The sequence below is a fragment of the Myotis myotis genome, unplaced genomic scaffold (genome assembly GCF_014108235.1).
Source record: "Myotis myotis isolate mMyoMyo1 unplaced genomic scaffold, mMyoMyo1.p scaffold_m19_p_4, whole genome shotgun sequence".
Lineage (NCBI taxonomy): Eukaryota > Metazoa > Chordata > Mammalia > Chiroptera > Vespertilionidae > Myotis > Myotis myotis.
In genome coordinates, this window is record NW_023416346.1 from 35,565,235 (window position 1) to 35,583,992 (window position 18,758).

General features: G+C 42.7%; 1 protein-coding gene across 1 annotated transcript; it reads left to right on the forward strand.

The window, feature by feature from the left end:
• The first annotated feature begins 15,613 nt into the window (after positions 1 to 15,613).
• DCAF12L2 (DDB1 and CUL4 associated factor 12 like 2) lies at positions 15,614 to 17,712 on the forward strand. The gene has a single exon (XM_036305687.1). The coding sequence runs from the start codon at positions 15,614 to 15,616 to the stop codon at positions 17,003 to 17,005; it is 1,392 nt and encodes a 463-aa protein (XP_036161580.1). The 3' UTR covers positions 17,006 to 17,712.
• Positions 17,713 to 18,758: the final 1,046 nt, after the last annotated feature.

An 18,758-nucleotide genomic window follows, 5' to 3' on the forward strand; every position in this document is an offset into this window, starting at 1 on the left:
GCATTTTGAAAAACCCTAACTTAACTCTGATGCTGTGTCACATATAGAAATTTTTTGATATTTGCAACCATAGTAAAGCAAAGATTTATATTTTTGATATTTATTTTATACTAGTAGCCCGGTGCATGAAATTCGTGCACTGGGGTAGCGGGGGGAAAGGGGCCCCTCAGTCTGGCCTTCACCCTCTCCAATCTGAGACCCCTCAGAGAATGTCCAACTACCTGTTTGTGCCCACACTTTTGACAGATAACAGCTCCATTGTTGTTTCTTATGCTTAAAACCATTGGAATTAGTAGGTATTCAAAGTGTGTATACATTTTGGGGGGACACCCTGTATATCTCTAGTCAGCGGTGAAAGAAACCAACAGCAGATTTGGACCCCCCAGACAGGGAACTCGCTCACTCCCCACATGTCTCCCCACTTCACTTTCCACCTTCGTGGGCAGCAGGAGAATCAACGTTTTCTCTCATTAATTCGGAAAAGCACATCCTGTCACCCTCTGCCTGGCAGGAGTGTGCTAGGCCCTAAGCAAGCGAGGCTCAGTTAGGGCAGCCTTTGCACATGGGTGCTGGCACCCAAAGTGCACATTCCTCCTCTACAGTCGCCCCGACTATTCCACTGTTTCACTGAGAAGATGGAATTCCTCTCCGCCTCTGGGTTCTTGATCTTGAACGCTGACCGAAGGCATCTCAGTGAGGGCTGCCCGTGCCCACCAGGTGTGTCTGTCTGCACCTGCTCCTGCCTCAGCACCTGCATTAACCCCCCAGAGGTGATCTCGTAGCTGCACTGGCCTCCGTGGGAACAGGGCATCACCACTCCGCCCTCTCACTGTCATCTCACAGGCGCCCACCCTCAGCACCCAGAACACCCAGACACTCTCCAAAGGATGTGAGCGCATCAGAGGGGATGTGTGCACATCCTGTGGGGGTGGTAGGCATGCTGGGTTGATGGAAGTGCGGTGGAGAGGCAGGGGGAACTTGTGCATGCCTTGGTTTGCAACTGTTGCAGGCGTGGGAGGGTGACAGTGTGCTGGGGGATGTTCGTACGCCAGGGGGGGATGTGCACACCTGAGGCTTCTGGCTTTGCAGATCCACAAACCCCCGTGGTGCGGCCAGGAGGACGTCAGTCTGGCCCGCCATGGTGGCTGTCCCTGCGATCCTGCACCTTCTGGGCCAGGAGGCGGATCTTGCGCAGCCACTCCTGGGCGCTGATGGCCTGCAGGCGCTACTTCAGCTCAGCCTGCAGGCTCTGCTTGGTGAACTCACAGCTGTCACCACCGCCATGTGGGGAGTACAGGCCTCCCTCTGCCGGACTGCCTCCCTTGTCCAGAGGCTCTCTGTGCTGCTCACTTGCCCAGAGTGACTGGGGCTGGGCGGAAGCCAGGCGTCCTGCCCTGCCCATCCCTGGCTGATCCGCCCCTGTGGGAGCTGTTGCCCCACCGGGAAGGGTCACAGATCCAGGTCCCGGGACTGTGGAGAGCCTCAAGCACTGCCCCCTGCCTGGCAGGGTCACAGATCCAGGTCCCAGGATCGCGGACAGCCTCAAGCACTGCCCCCCACGAGGCAGGGTCACAGATCCATGTCTTGGTCCCGTGGACAGCCTCAAACACTGCCCCCCGCCTGGCAGGGTCACAGATCTGGGTCCCGGGACTGTAGAGAGCCTCAAGCACTGCCGCCCCGCCCACCAGGTCATGGATCCAGGTCCCAGACCACTGACAGCCTCAAGCACTGCCCCCCGCCAGGCAGGGTCACAGATCCGGGTCCCGGGACTGTAGAGAGCCTCAAGCACTGCCGCCCCGCCCACCAGGTCATGGATCCAGGTCCCAGACCACTGACAGCCTCAAGCACTGCCCCCCACCCAGCAGGGTCACAGATCTGGGTCCAGGGACAGCGGACAGCCTCTCGCACTGCCCCCTGCCCGGCAGGGTCACAGATCCAGGTCCCGGACCGCAGACAGCCTTGCCCGCTACTGCCCACCTTCAGTATGCAAATTAGCCGCCATCTTGTTGCTTCAGGGTGGGGGTCCCCACTAGGGTTCCTGGCCAGCCTGGATGAGGGGATGATGGCTGTTTGCAGCTGGTCACACCTCCTTCAGGGTGGGCGTCCCCACTGGGTATGCCTGGCCAGCCTGGATGAGGGGATGATGGCTGTTTGCAGCTGGTCACACCCCCTTCAGGGTGGGGGTCTCCACTGGGGTGCCTGGCCAGTCTGGGTGAGGGGCTGAGGGCTGTTTTCAGGCTGGCAGGTGACTGAAGCTCCCAGCCTTTTTTTTTTTTTAATTCTGGGATTTAATTACCTTCTATGGCTGTCACTGGAGCTGAGAGCCAGCTTTAGTTCTGAGGCTCTGCTCCAGCTCTGAGATCTTGGCTGCTGAAAGCAGGTATCTGGTTTGTTTGGGTTCTATAATTGTAACACTGTTGCGGTCCTGCTTGCTCCAGCTCTGATAGCTGAAAGCAGGTCTCTAGAGCTTGTTTAGCTTTTATAATTGCAACATAGTTGCTTAGACTGCAGCTCAGAGCCCAGCAGCGGCAGGCTGGGAACGTTGGCTTCCTCTTTCACTGGAGCAAGCAAGCCTCCTGTTCGCTTCAGCTGCCTGGCTGCCAGCCGCCATCTTGGTTGGCAGTTAATTTGTATATCCTGCTGATTAGCCAATGGGAAGGGTGTTGGGGTTATGGTCAATTTGCATGTTTCTCTTTTATTAGATAGGATATTTAAATGCCATTTAACCAAGAAAAATCAACCAAAAAAAATGAGTTCGCGTGTCACCTCTGACACGTGTGTCATAGGTTCGCCATCACTGCCCTATAATTTAGCTGTAAATCCAGTTTGGTGCCAGGAGCAGTGAGTGCAGCTTCCACTTAGTCTGCACCCATCTTTGAATCTCTTACTTAGTGTGCGTTTTTTTATTATTGTTGTCATTGTCATTGTTATTGTTTTACAACAGAATGATTTTAGCTACTCCAACCCAACAGATTCAAAAATTTAAAATCTTATTAAATCATTAGTATCATTATTCACATTTATTGAATGCATACTGTGTGCAGTGCACTAGAATCTACTCTAGTCAAATATATTATAAAAAATCTGAACGCAATTTTCTTGGCATTTTAACCAGTTGTTTTGATATAATATGGATATGACCCAAGTTCTAGGAGTTCCAACTTTCTGAATCTTTTCTTATTTATTTTTCATGATTTGTTGTCCCATTAGTAATTTTACTAGAACATTTGGATATGAAAAAAATAGTATATTTACCTTCAAATTCCCACACACATTGAAAATGCTTTCCCAAACCATGTCAACTTGATATATTTCCATTATCACTTGAGCATGCTAAGGGTATCTGCCTTCAAAGAACAATGATATTGAAGGCAGTTATTTTTCTAAACTGAACAGAGTTTCTTTGCCAAGATAAATAAATGGTTAATGAGAACATCTGGGTGAAATAAATTACAGCCAGCACTTAATTCTCTACTTTTTTCAATGCTCTACCTTTCATCTCTCTATATCGTTCAAAGTAGCTTCCAGCCTTCCATACTTTGTTTAGGAATTAACATGATTTTTAGCATTCTTAAATAACAAATTCTAAAGCCTACTTTACGTTATATTTTCCAATATAAGAAATCAAAGAATACTAAGGCTTTGTACTTGTGATGTTATTATGAGGAAATCAAAAGATAGATGTGTCTCAAAAAATGTTTGCAAGTAATGAAAGTGTGATTTTTTCATTGTTTTTTGTGGTGTTTTTTAAGAGACATCTTAAATTCATTTGTTCACTATTTAATCAATTTAGAAATCATCCTCCCTATTTTTCCTGTCTTTTCCTTTTGAATTTCTTATCTCTGTCAATTCTTAAGCTCCAAATTTTGTAGTCACTTGACTAATTCTTCTGTATCTTTTCACTCGGGCAATACACAAGTCTTGCTAGTATTATTTATACATGTTTGTACCTTAAATTCCATTCCCAGAGAAAATTTATCATTCTAAAAGACTTTTCCCCTGTGACTGGATTATTATACCTACTTGTCTCTACAGTCTGCTTTCTCCGTGATTAAGCCAACCAGTAAACCATGGCTAATTTAATTTCCTTTAAATGATACACCCATCATATCATTCATCTTCTCAAAAATCTATGATATTTTCATATTTACTGGTGCTACTCTGCATGACTTCTAAGGTGCTCCATAATTGGAAGATTCTTAGTTTAGTTGCCCAAATCAATTTCCCACTATTACACAATTACCCTGCTTTCATCAGCTTTTTTCTACACAGTGCTGTTCATAACCTTCAAAGTTCAAGAAAGTCATATCTCCTCTATGAATGTTCTCCATCCCAGAGTCTGTAGTGAGTAATTTCTTTCTAGAATTTCCTATAAGACATTTTATGACTCCTTTATGACTCCTTATTCTAGCACTTAATTTTATAGTCATGAATTTTAAAAATTATTTTAAATATTAAATTATTTTCATCCTATCTTCCAAACCAAAGTAGAAACTCTTTGAAAGCATGGGCCCTTGTAATTTCTTGCAGATGCTCTATAAAACCTAGCATATTACTAGACATTGGATAGATTCTCGATGAGTATTGATAAAGAGTCTATAAATATTTCCTGATAAGGAGAGTTAGAGTTAAATCTCATTTCTGAATTTTTAATTTACTACCACCAGACCATTTACTCAGTAAATGAGAGCACTTGTCCTATATACCTTCTTCTATTACTTAATTGGATAAGATGACAGGTTTTTCCTTGTTTTATGTACCCTGTCCATTTATAAACTTTACCAAAATTGAGTAAATAATCTATGCTTTATTAAAGCAGATTTTGGAAATTTTGTGATTCTGTATACTGTGCAGATTGACAATCATGGATGGTAGTTGACATTCCTATAGCACATACATTAGATATGCCTTTTATTTTCAGTGTCACATGTGTGGCGCCCACATTCTTAAATACATGATTTACAATGTTATATAATGTACTCATATTTTTTCAGTTACAGTCATTTTTAAAAAACATTTTTATTGATTTCATAGAGGAAGGGAGAGGGATAGAGAGATAGAAACATCAATGATGAGAGAGTATCACTGATCAGCTGCCTCCTGCACACACCCCCCCCCCCCCCACTGAGGATTAAGCCCTCAATCTGGGCATGTGCCTTGACCAGGAATCAACCTTGACCTTCTGGTTAATAGATCGACACTCAACCACTGAGCCATGGAAGCTGGACTCAGTTATAGTCTTAATTACAGACTTTCAGAGTGGGAAACAGCCATAAAATTTATATAATTCAAATGCTAGAATCTCTTTCATGACATTTATTCATTTACTGAACACATCTTGACTAAATGTGTCTCATGTATTAGTCACTCAGATAGTACTTGACTACATGTGGTGACATGCAACTGTCAACTGCACAAAGCCACCCACTCTATCATAGAATGCCCTGTTGGAAAGGTCTCCCTTGTCGTTCACTGAAATCTGCTCTCTGGAAGTTATTTTGTTTATCTTAATTTAGTTATTATTTTGGAAACTATAGACAACATAACACAATTCTACTGTCTGCTCTGTAGGACAAGCCATTAATATTTAAAATAACTCTCATGCTACTCTACAGTAAGATTTCTCTTCACACTATCATGCCAGCATAACTCCTTCCATGTCTCCTCACCATTCTGCTTGTTCTACCCTAAATACGTTCCAGTGCTATTCTTATTAAGCTTATGTGATCTAATGACCAAAATTTGCAAACAACCCCTTTATTGAAATTAAATTCATAGATAATAAAAACCTATATAATTCTTGAACTTTAATATAAATGATAAATGCAATGAAATAAATTTATATATATATATATGCCTAAGAGATGCTCAATGCAGGAGCTGCTGAGCTGTGGCAACTTGGCAGCTGTGGTTCTTGGGTGATGCACCTGGAACCAAAGAAGAGGGAGTCCGATTTTGGGGTGTGTCAGCTGAGAACCACCCTCTCGCAACCCAGGACCTCTTGGGGGATGCCGGAGAGCTGGTTTTGGCCTGATCCCCGCAGGCCAGGCCAAGGGACACCATCAGTGCATGAATCTGTGCACTGGGCCTCTAGTAATAGAATAAAATGTTTTTTATAATTTGTAAAATACAACTAAATTTTAAGACAAAAAGACTCCCTCAAGTTTTCAAAGTGTCTGCTGGGAAACAGCATCTACCCCCACAATTCACTGATAATCCCCCTGATAATTCACTCTTCTAGGTGGCCAGTTTTAAAAGTAGCACTTCACATATAATCTAACCTACTCGTATAGAGTAAAATCATCTCTTGCTTCATTCTATGTACTGTACTTCAACTATTAGAGCCTAACAAGACCTTTCTTATTCACTCTTTGAGCTTACTGTTAAAGTTTTCTAAGTGTGAAAGCATGTTGCTTCCTTTTTATATTTAAACTAGTGGCCTGGTGCACGGATTCATGCACACTGAAAGGAAATCGGGAGCCCATGCCTACATGCCTGGGGAGTTTCCACGTCCCCATCAGCTGCCGGGAAGTAACGTGGGGAATCTGTCCTCCCATCAGTTTCCTGAAAACATATTTCCAAATGTCTCTTCTGCGGCCAGGGTTGCGCCTTGCCAGCCAGGAGGTCCCCAGTGGACACCTTGGGCCATGCTGGATGCTTTCCATTGGAGCCAGATGAGACATGCTCCAAGGTGAACAATACAAAGTTGGGGATCTTGGGGGATCTCTTTTGCCCATGCCCCCACACTTCAGATCCATGTCTGACTTTTAGCCCAATTGTCAGTTGCCACCTTGTGGCCACTGTTATATTGCTGCCTTCCTCTGTAGCTCTGGAGCAATTGGTAAGGCATGAGATTTGATCTCGATGCCCGATGCACAGTTTCAGGAGCCCAGCAGTGATATCAGGCTCATCCTTGTTACTCTGAGTGTCCATGCTTCAAGCATTCTCTAGAGATTGTAACTGCAGGCTTATGGGGTACAAGGGATGTAGCAGTGCGCTAAGTGGCAGGTGGCTGGGGAGGAGCCCGAGCTGGGGCCGGGCGCCCCAACACTCCTGCTCACTCCAGCCCCACCAGCCATGAACCCGGCTTCTGGCTGAGCAGCGCTCCTGCTGTCAGAGCGCACTGACCACCCGGGGGGGGGGGGGGGAGCTCCTGTGTTGAGTGTCTGCCCCATGGTGGTCAGTGCGACTCATAGCGACTCTTTAACCGGTCGTTCTGGTCGTTCTGGTCGTTCTGGTTGTTCCGGTTGTTTGGACTTAATGGCTGCTTAGGCTTATAGATAGATAGATAGATGATAGATAGATAGATAGATAGATAGATAGATAGATAGATAGATAGATAGATATTTTAAATATGCAAATAAACCCATATTCCCATTAAATGTAACCATGTTAAATTTGGGATATTTCCCCAATCTACTGATATTTTTTTAAGTATATTTTATTGATTTTTACAGAGAGGAAGGGACAGGGATAGAGCGTTAGAAACATCAATCAGCTGCCTCCTGCACACTCCCCACTGGGGATGTGCCTGCAACCAAGGTACATGCCCTTGACCAGAATCAAACCTGGGACCCTTCAATCCGCAGTCTGATGCTCTATCCACTGAGCCAAACCAGTCAGGGCTCTATTGATATTTTTAAATCACGCTTGTGTTATGTATATTATTTATTCTGCTTCCCAGTTGAATTTCAACTCTAAATTTGATAAATATTTCTTTTAGGTCCTTATAAAAAAGAAGAATGAGAGAGAGAACTACTTAGTGAACCTCTAGGAAATATACTGAGAATATATAGCATAGTGGAGACAATATGGCTAACTGTTTAAGAATGCTCACTCTAGAGTCACAGGATTTGGGTGCAAATCAAAGCTTTGCCACTTTGCTGGCTGTGCAAATTAGAAAACTTTGTGCCTCAGTTTCCTCATTAGCCAAATGGCTTTTACTACAGCATTTCCATAGTGTTGATTTGAAGAACTAAGGTAATATACTGTGGGTCTGGTACTTGGTAAATGCTCAGTAAATGTTTTAATGGTTTAAGAGCTCAAGTCCTGAACTTGATCCTATGTTGAGTCAGTTGCCCAGCCATTATTTTGGTAGAATCAACTCTTTATATATCTGGAAAACATTTTTCCCTAGTATATAAACTATTTCTGTGGAACAAATTACCCCAAAACATGCTAGCTTAAAACACCAAACATTTATTATCTCACAGTTTTTGTAGATCAGGAAAATCTGGGCACAGCTTATTTGTATTTATATGTCTCAGGGTCTTTCATCAGACTGCAATCACAGTGCCAGCCAGGGCTGGGGTCTCACCTCACAGCTCATCTGGGGGCAGGGGAGGGATAATCAACTACCAAGCTCACTCATGTGGCTGTAGGCAGGCTGACATCAGCTCCTTACCATGTGGGTCTTTCCATAATGTTACTCAGAAAATGGCAGTTGCCAGTTGGCTTCTCTCAGAGTGAGCCAGCGGGAGGGAGGGAGGGGGGGGGGGAGAGAGAGAGAGAGAGAGAGAGAGAGAGAGAGAGAGAGAGAGAGAGAGAGAGAACACACATTCTTTGGTAAATTATTCACAGAAGTGACATCCCATAATTTTTGCCATATTCTGTTGGTTAGAATAAGGTCAGTAGGCATTATGGAAACTAGAAGACAGGGATCATTAGGGACCATTTTAAAGGCTGCCTACCACACCTAGCATAATGCTGGCAGGGCAAGTTAGGAAGGCTATGAACCAACCAGATTTGTGTAGCTCTCCAAGTCACTCAGTGGCCAGAAACTAGGACTGGAGTATATTGACTTACTTGAGCCCATCCTTATGAACCATTCATCCTTTTTTTTGGTACTGGCAAAGGCCCAGAAAAGTATATTGTAGTGGATACAGTGTGATGGAGAAAATGGTACTGCCCTGGGTTGGAATTTCATCTCTGCCACTTATTAGCTATTTCACCTTAATAAACCTCAGTGTCATCAGTTTGAAAATTGAAAGAATGTCCTCTATCATGCAGATTTCTTATGAAGAATAGATATATGTAAAACCTGTAATGCAACATAGGTTATCAAAAAATGGAGGCTATTATAATGAAATATATACTATACACATATATTTAAATACATGAAAACATATGTAAACAACGTGTACTTTTTAATTTAAAAACTATATATTATGTACCCATGGGTCATGGCAAAGTTCCTGATACATAGCAGTTATCTATATAACTGTTGCGTGAATATGCTTGGCCTCCTCCTTTGGTCCTTCCATTATGTCCCTTTGTCATACTAGAATGCCAATACAATGAAGGGAAAGACTTTGTGTCTTTGTATTTCCTATGATCTAATTCATTTATAACACATCAAATCCTTGTAATAAATGTAATAAATCCTTGTTGAATAAGTGCAATCTTTAATCATTAATAATCCACACTGAAATCTACCTTATTGCTCTAGCATTTTGCCCACTTTTCTCCACAAGGATATCTGTGAGCAATTCAAATGTGTGTTCCATAATAGGTATCTTTAGTTAGAGGTCATGTTGCAAAGTGATTATTTCTTCAATAAGTTATGTTCCAAAGAATAGAATGATAAAGCCTATCTGAAGAAAATTAGGATATGAGCAAAGTCAATATCCCATATGTAATCATTTTCTCCCTCTTCTATTGCTCTCCTCTTCATGTCCTTTTCTTCTAGGAAATACTTCTGTTTTTGATCTTATTAACCTTGATGATAAAAAGTCAATAATACTTTAATGTATGGGGGGGGGCAAAAGTAGGTTTACAATTATTCATATGGAAAAATATATAATACAATAATAAATAATAATGCAAGAATAAACTCTGTTTCTTCTTAAACTGTAAACCTACTTTTCCCCACCCTATATATTCATGTATTTATATTTCAAAGCTCCTATTTAGATATTCTTGAAATGATTTCTAATGGTGGTATTTTTGATATTATGGCAACTAAAGGGGGGAAATTGTAGGAATACTAGAGTTTTATTTGTCCCTTGAATCTTAACATTTCCTATTCTATATCAGTCTTTGATAATTTTAACTTTAGTGTTTATAACTAATGGTGAATTTTTTTGTTGTGAAATCACAGGTAATAATGTATTTATATATTTTATATGACTTCTTTCCATAACTGAAGTAGCTTTTAAGAATAAAATTCAAAAAAAGTCTAAATCATGACTAAGAAAGAGAATAATTAGAAAAGCCGATCTTGCTGCTATGATTAAGTATCATATTTGTCTTTGTGCTTCCTAGCAGCCAATAAAAAGTAAATTAGTTTTTACCATGTACTTAACACATATTATGTGCCAGGCACTTTGCTAGGTGCTTTGACATTACATCTATCTTCACAACAATCATGGTGAGTTAGTGTTAGAATCCTCATTTTATAGATGGTTACTGAGGTTGGAAAAGCTATCTTGCCCAGTGTCACAAAACTATACTCCTAATGGAGCCAAGATTCAAGTCAAGGACACTCTGACTTTACAGCCTGTACTCTTTAATAGTTCTCATGGTCAGAAAGGATAAAATGTAATAATTCCACAGAGATAAGGCTTTTTTGGCATTAGATTATAAAATTAATTTTCTGTGTGACATTGTATAAGGGGGACATTGAGCAATATGCTGAACAGTGCCCTTCATAACAGATATACAATAAATGTGAAGGGATATCCATATAGCTGTTTGGCTATTTTTAATGACCTTTGATAAGTGCCTAAAGCATAATATTACAGTGCAAGTGAGTGAAACTGATTCAGCAAATACTAAGCTAATTTGATCCTATGATACAGTCTTCTGGTGGTGTAAGGTGACTCAAGAATAAAACTGGAAGTATGTGAATCAGCCATCAGAAGGCTAACTATTACATTTTATTAGCAAGTTTGGATAGAAGCTGAATTCATTTGTTCATTCCTTAGGCAAATGTGCATGAGCCATCCATACGCCAGGCACCGTGTTTATAACTTTAGTGTTTATAACTAATTCATTTGTTATAATGTAGATTCTGGGGATCCAAATATATATATATATATTTGGATCCCCAGAATCTACATTAAATATTTCTACCTCAAAGGGGCTTGAAGTTATTTTAGAATTAGACAAGCCAATGAAGAGAGTGAAGTAAGTTAATTATAATAAAGTGTGTTGATATTGTACAAAAGAAGATGCCCTTAAACCTATCTGGCAGAGTCAAAGAGGTTATCAAAGTGGAGGTAAAATTTGAGATGAGACTTGAGGGATGAATATGACTTTCCCAGGCAGACAAGGGGATGGTTGGGCAATTTGAAGAGATAAGACGCACTGAGGTTATATTCTCTGATAATGTCTGAAAGGGCAGTAGTATGTATTGCTCATCATAGGCAGGGTCATAGTCTGGAAAATCCAGACACTAATAATTGCTAATATTTACTAAATATTTGTTTCTACACAATTCTAAAGATTAAAAAGTAAATTTTTCAGTGGGTAAAGTGAGGCCATGAGAGGTCAAGTAAGTTGCCTGAGCCATATAGTTCTTTAAGAGGCCATGTTACCAACTACTGTGCTAATTTAATATACAGTATGTGATAAAGTTGTCATCTTATGAAGGTTGAGAAGCTTTACCAAAATTCTCATCCAGATGACAGGGCACCCTACTTTCTCACAGAGGTAATATGTGGGGATATCGTCAGGTAAAACCAGACTTTGTGTGGAGCTTACATTCAGATCCATTCTAGTGTACCTGGGCATGTGCGTCTCTCAGACATCTAAGTTCTAACAAAAAATGGCATAAATGGAGTTGACCTGGAAAAATGATGAAAACAATAGTCAACAGGCATTTTTCATGAAGGAAGAAAATGTGGCAAGTTTCCCACTGCTTTACATTATACATTAGTTACAAACTGTTTCCCACCTGAATATGAAAGTACAAAAATAAGTTCTCTGCTGCTATAAGGAATTTTGAACCGAATAGCTGAGTTTTGAAAGATAAGTGCCAAAAGAATGGTTTAGGATTCTACCTAAATATTGAGGCATTCTTAGTTGTAATATGTTAATAAGACTACTCTAGTTCTTGACAGTAAAACCATGTCATCAATATATACATAGACACTAAACATTTTTGTACACAGCATCTGCACCAGGAGATTTGATCTATCTACAAATGACATTAAACCATTAACTTGTGTATTAAAGACAATGGTAGCTAACATAGGGCACTCTTCGATATCACTTGAAATAATGATCTTTCAAAGGACTATGGCAATCTCCTATGATCATTTCATGATATTAAAATGCCCATTTAAGGTAAGTATTAAATGCTGAGGTTCTGCTTGAAACATCTTTCATTCCATCAAGGCTGATCCTTGGAGTTAAGGTGATCAACCATACCTGGAAACAGTATCACGCCATCTCTGGCAGGTTTCTCCACAGCTGAAAGACAACACAGTAATCTTTATTTTTCCTCATTTTTTCTTTATTGATTAAGGTATTACATATGTGTCCTTATCCCCTCATTGCCCCCGACCCCCACTCATGCTCTCATCCTCCCCCCCCCCCAACACAGTAATCTTTGACAGCAAAGTATTCTACTTCTAATCTAACTGTTCAGTGTTTTCTAGGGCTGCCTATCACATCAATTGATCCAGAGTTTTGTAAGAATAGAAGATTAACTTTTTGGAAAAATTGAGTGGATTACACTTTGAATACATCCAGAGAAAATCAAAACTAAAACAGCTGAAGAGTAAATAATTTTAAAGACTCTAAAATGTCAGGTAGTGAAGGGTTTTTCCTCCAAATTATATTAAATTAGAGGTGGCTTATCAAATACTGTAGTGTGAAGGATTGGGTTCTGATGTACCAGTTAAACAGAGATCCACCAAGGTCTCTTAAATTTCAGTCGACATTATTCAACAACTATTGATAATTTCTATGACGTGCTAAACACTGAATATATAGTATAGTGGATATTGCCTCTGCCTTTGTGGAGTTTTTGTTCAATCCTTCAGTAGATAGATTCAGACATGAAGCAGTCACAGAAATCACCATGCAATTTCACCTGTGGCAAATGCCATGAAGTACAATTAAGAGGATATCCATGTAAAATAGATATGACCTATTCTGGGGGCCCAAGGATGGTTTCCCTAAGAAAGTGACACATTACCTAAAACCTGAACAATAAGGAGTTAACAAGGTAAAGAATCTGTAGGGGGTAAAAGGTGGTAAGACCATGGGTACAAAGCATCCCAGGCAGAGAGAACAGCATGCAAAAGAGGATGTGAGGCATGAAAATACATAATATTATTGAGGAAATTAAAAAGGACCAGTGTGTATGGAGCAAAGCAAGTAATAAGGAGAAGGTAGGCATGTGGCTGGGGAACGTTGGTCATATCACGTAGGACCTTGTCCACTGTGTTAAGTATTTTGGTCTTTATCCTAAGACAATAGGAAAACATTGCTTAATTTAAATCAGTGCAGTGAGATGGCCATATTTGCATTTTGAAAACATCACTCTGGTTGCAGTGTGGTGAACTGAATGGAGGAGGGCAAGAATGGTTGCAGGAAAATTAGTTAGGAGGCTACTACAGTTGTCAAGACAAAACAGTGGCATACAAGAGTGGTAGCAGTGGAGATGGTGAGAATTGAATGGATTTGAAAAAAAATGTTAGAAGATAGATATTGGACCCGAAGATAAGGAAGCATTATGATGTGTCAGGGATTATTCTTAGGACTCTGGTTTACACAGCTGGATGGATAGTGGTGCTATTTATTCATTAAGAAAGGAGACAATAAATGGTTAGGTGCCTGGGAGTTGAAATGAAAATCTTGAGTTTAAATATGTTGAATTTGAAGTTCTGGTTTTCTTTTAAATATATCTTTATTGTTGAAAGTATTACAGATGTGCCTCCCCTTTTTCCCATTGACCCCTTCTTGCCCCCTCCCTCCTCCCACCCCAGGCCTTTCACCACACTATTATCTGCATACAAATTCTTTGGTTAATCTCTTCCCTCCCATCCACCCACACCTGCCTTCCCTCTGAGATTCATCAGTCTGTTCCATGTTTCTATGTCTCTGGATCCATTTTGTTCATCAGTTTATTTTGTTCTTTAGATTCCACATATGAGTGAGATCATGTACTTGTCTTTCTCTGACTTGCTTATTTAGCTTAGTATAATATCTTCAGGTGCCTCTTTGCTGTCTCAAAGGATAAGAGATCCTTTTTTAAAACTGCTGCATAGTATTCCATGCTATAAATGTTCTGTTTTGGTATGCAAAATGACAAAGGAAGTTGGACATGTTGGTTTAGGATAGAGTTTTGTGTTTGTTTTTTTTTTTTTTAAAAAAAAAAAACTAGGATGCATTAGCATATATGGTGTAGTTGAAGCTAATGGTAGGTCAATATCTAAGGGAAAATAATAACTGGCTATCTATATCCAATTAATACGTTACAGAGCCTGGGATAGAATAAGGATAATGCAAGGGCTATACACACAAATGTAGATAAGGTGTCAAAATATTTTTAAGGACAGCCTTGTTTTACATCTAAATACAATATATCAGAAATGATTTGGTATCCCATTTCTGAAGACACATGCCTTTATATCTGAAAATCTGCTCCAATCTATAAAATATGTTCTTGGACGATCAATAAACAATGTAGGCATAATCTCATTCATGTCTTCCTTTATGTACCTGCCTCATATTAGTCCATGATCAACCCCCCCCCCCAATTCTGTCCAATTTAACTACTATGAACAGTCGGTCAATGCCCAAGACCAGAGGGGCTGCAGGACAGACCTAAGGAGAAGGGTCTCTGTACCTCTGCCAAACACCCTCATTGCCCATCAAGTTCACTATCTAATTGCAGCAAAGGGCCTCCCAGGACTGCACCAAGTGCACATTTGTTTCTTCCACAGAAATTGTCCTGGTTCCTTCTAGCATCATACTTGACCACATTTTAGCTTTGGCAGTATATTTAAGTAGGGATTTTAAGAAGGCTAGTTGGTTGTTGTCTTGGGGGTAGTGAACCCTCATGCCCCCAACCCCCAGTAGGCTATCAAGTGGATGTGTTCCGAGCCATCTGGGAATCCTGGAGCGCTGGTCCGGGTTGAGTCTCCCTGATCAGGCTCCATCCCCCACCTCCCGCCCCCCTCCGACCCCTCCCACCCGGGCGTACGCTACCAGGCACCCCACCCCCGCTCCCCGCCGGCTCCTCCCGCTGCCTCCGCCCCCTCTTTAACAGACTCCAGCACAGTCCTCATCTCACACCCACTGGGCTCCAGCCTTGCCGCCAGCCACACTTCCCGCCCTCGCCTAGAACCCCGCCGCCGCCCTAGCTGCCTTGCTCTGCCCGAGATCAGCTCCCGGGCCCTGTTCCTCCCCGACCCCGCCATCCTCTCCTACTTCGCTGCCGCCGCGCCCCCGACTCGGTAGGCTCCGCGCCCCGAGGACGTCCACGACTCCTGGTCCCTGAGAGCCCGCGCGCCCGGCTAACTGAGGTGCTTCAGTCCCCGCCGCCGCCACGGCCACCACGGGTGACACACACCACCACCGCCACCGCCACCGCCACCGCTATCGCCACAGCCGCCGCACCGCCGTCTCTGTCACCTTCACCACTCGCCGGCCGCCCACCATGGCCACGGAGCAAACAGGTAGCAGGAAGCGGAAAGCGCCCGCCATCGAGGGGGCCGCTGCGAGCTCGTCGTCCCAGGGCTTGGTGGCGGCGGCTGGAGGGGGCCCGCTGCTGCTGCCCAAGAAGCGGAAGCGGCCGGTCACGCGGCGCTCGCTGGTGCCCTATCTGATGGGCCGCGAGGTGGGCGCGCGGGGCCGCGCGGGGTTGCGGGGCTTCGAGGGCAGACTGCGCGGCTACGCGGTGCACAAGCTGCCCGAGCTGCTGCGGGAGCGCGAGCTGGCCCTGGGCACCCTCAACAAGGTGTTCGCGTCGCAGTGGCTGAACGCCAGGCAGGTGGTGTGCGGCACCAAGTGCAACACGCTCTTCGTGGTGGACGTGCAGTCGGGCCAGATCACGCGCATCCCGCTCTTGCGGAATCGGAAACCCGAGCCGCCTCGGGCCCAGCCAAGCTGTGGCATCCACGCCATCGAGCTGAATCCCTCCAAGACGCTTCTGGCCACCGGGGGCGAGAACCCCAACAGCCTGGCTGTCTACCAGCTGCCCACCCTGGACCCCGTGTGCCTGGGCGACCGCCACGGCCACAGGGACTGGATCTTCGCCATCGCCTGGATGAGCGACACTGTGGCTGTGAGCGGGTCCCGCGATGGCACTGTGGCTTTGTGGCGAATGGATCCCTACAGGGTCAATGGCAGCAAAGCCTGGCACAATGATGAAGAGCTCCCCGTGTACGCCCACATCCGTCCGAGGGACATGGAGACCATCCCCAGGTCCAGCACCAACCCCAGTAACCGAAAGGTGCGGGCCCTGGCCTTTAATCACAAGAACCAGGAGCTGGGATCAGTGTCCCTAGACGGCTACTTCCACCTGTGGAAAGCCCGCAGCACCCTGTCCAGGCTGCTGACCATCAGGCTGCCCTACTGCAGAGAGAACGTGTGCCTGACCTACTGCGACGAGTTGTCCCTCTATGCGGTGGGCTCCCAGTCCCACGTCTCCTTTGTGGATCCGCGCCAGCGCCAGCAGAATATCAGGCCCCTGTGTTCCCGAGAGGGCGGCACTGGTGTGCGCTCGCTGAGCTTCTACCAGCACATCATCACTGTGGGCACAGGCCATGGCTCCCTGCTCTTCTATGACACCCGTGCCCAGAAGTTCCTGGAGGAGAAAGCCTCTGCCATCTTGGGCTCCACCAGGGAGCCTACAAGGAGGAAGCTCAGGCTCACGTGTGGCAGAGGCTGGCTCAATCACAATGATTTGTGGGTGAACTTCGGTGGCATGAATGAGTTCCCCAATGCTCTCTACACCCACTGCTACAACTGGCCTGAGATGAAGCTCTTTGTGGCTGGGGGGCCTCTCCCTTCAGGCCTCCACGGGAACTATGCAGGCCTCTGGAGCTAAGGATGGCCACTGTGTTCTCCAAGTGCCCAGATTTTCCCTCTAGTCCCCTCTCATTTTCCTTCACACCACCACCTTTTTTGCAAAGAATTTTAGTTAACCATTAATTGTGTTCTCTCTTTGAGTGATTCACATATGCTATTTCTCTGGGCTGTACAGTCATGGTTCCTATTGCAATTCAGTGCTTTAGTTTTTACCAGTATTTCAATAGTATGTTCAGGTCACATTTCTGATGTATGTTATTTCAGGAAACTGCTACAAAGTGTCTTTTGGGCTGGTCTGAGAAACAACCCATAATATAACAGGGCAGGTTTATAGCCCTGCTCCAATTAGAAAATGCTTTTCAAGTTCTAGATTGCCACCATTTGGGGGGTGTTTCATTTAGATGTTTGAAACTCAGTATTTGCTCTTTGTATATTGTTGGTGCATAAAATACTTTAAAAAATATGTTCTCTTAGTTAAGAAATCTTACAATGGTGTTCATCCTATTAATTGCAGTTTTGATTATTCAATGTAAATTTAGCATCACTACCCCTAGGCTCTCATTCTTCTTGTTTAAAGCTGCTATATTATGGCCTGATTTCTTGGGAAGCATTTATGTTACAGATTTTCAGAGCTAATCAAAACTGAGCTATATGTGGCAGGACAATCAGAGAGGTTCTTTTTGGGGTTAACATTTCTTTAAAATTCAGGTAACATTATCCAGACAGCCATTTATGGAGAAAGGCCAGCTGTTGTACTCAATGTAGTTGTTTCTGACAGGTTTTTTTATTGTATACATGAATAATGCTTTTATCTCAAATGAATTTGTGATGTATTGCAGAAAAAAATAAACGTTCATCATTTTAGCAATTAAGTGCTTCACTAAAGTTTTTGAACGGTTAATTATACATTTTATTATATCTTAATTGTCCTTCTAGGAATATATTAAAGTCAAAATCTTCCAGGAGAGAAACTGAAGATGAAACATCAGCTATGCATACATTACTTTGTACATTTGTTTTTGAAAAGCAAACTTATGCTATTAACATGGGTTAAAAGATTAACATCTTAAATACATAACATCTAAATGTACTTGCTATAAGTTAGGAGAGTTAAGTGTCATTTGTGTTTTTAAGATGATTTACCAAACATTTTTATTTACACAAATGTGCATGTTGTGCTTATAACTACCTATTCACATATACTGTATATCTGACTTCCCATGTGAGGAAAGGCAAAAATATATACCACTTTTATGCAGATATTTCAAATATTTTAAACTACAACCATCAAAACTTCCCACTTGCTCTTTATTTTGTTTTGTTTTTTGTATTTTAATTTAAATTAGGTAATACGTGCACATGACCAAGACAATCATACTTTATAAAAGCTGTACAGTTAAAAGTAAGTCTGAAACCCTGGGATTTCTGATCTCCTGCCCATACATTACAAGCAGTACATTAGTGTGTTTGTCTATTTAGAGATTTGTGTGTGTGCAACTGGTAAACAAATGATAGCACATGCTGCACATATCCGTGCCTTTTTATCACAAAATCTTAGAGATTGTTTCTTATACATATCTACTTAATTCATATTAATTGTATAGTAGTCCCCTGTATTGTTGAAACATACTTTATTTATTCATTACGCACTTGATAAATGCTTATATTGCAAATGCATTTATATTGGTTATTATTTTGTTACTATAAACTATTCCTCAGTTATTACTTAGGTGCATACATCTTTGTGCACATGTGTAAGTATATCTGTAAGA

Bases quoted from the DNA above. Each gene is read 5' to 3' on its own strand.
- DCAF12L2 (XM_036305687.1), top strand. From the start codon at position 15,614: ATGGCCACGGAGCAAACAGGTAGCAGGAAGCGGAAAGCGCCCGCCATC.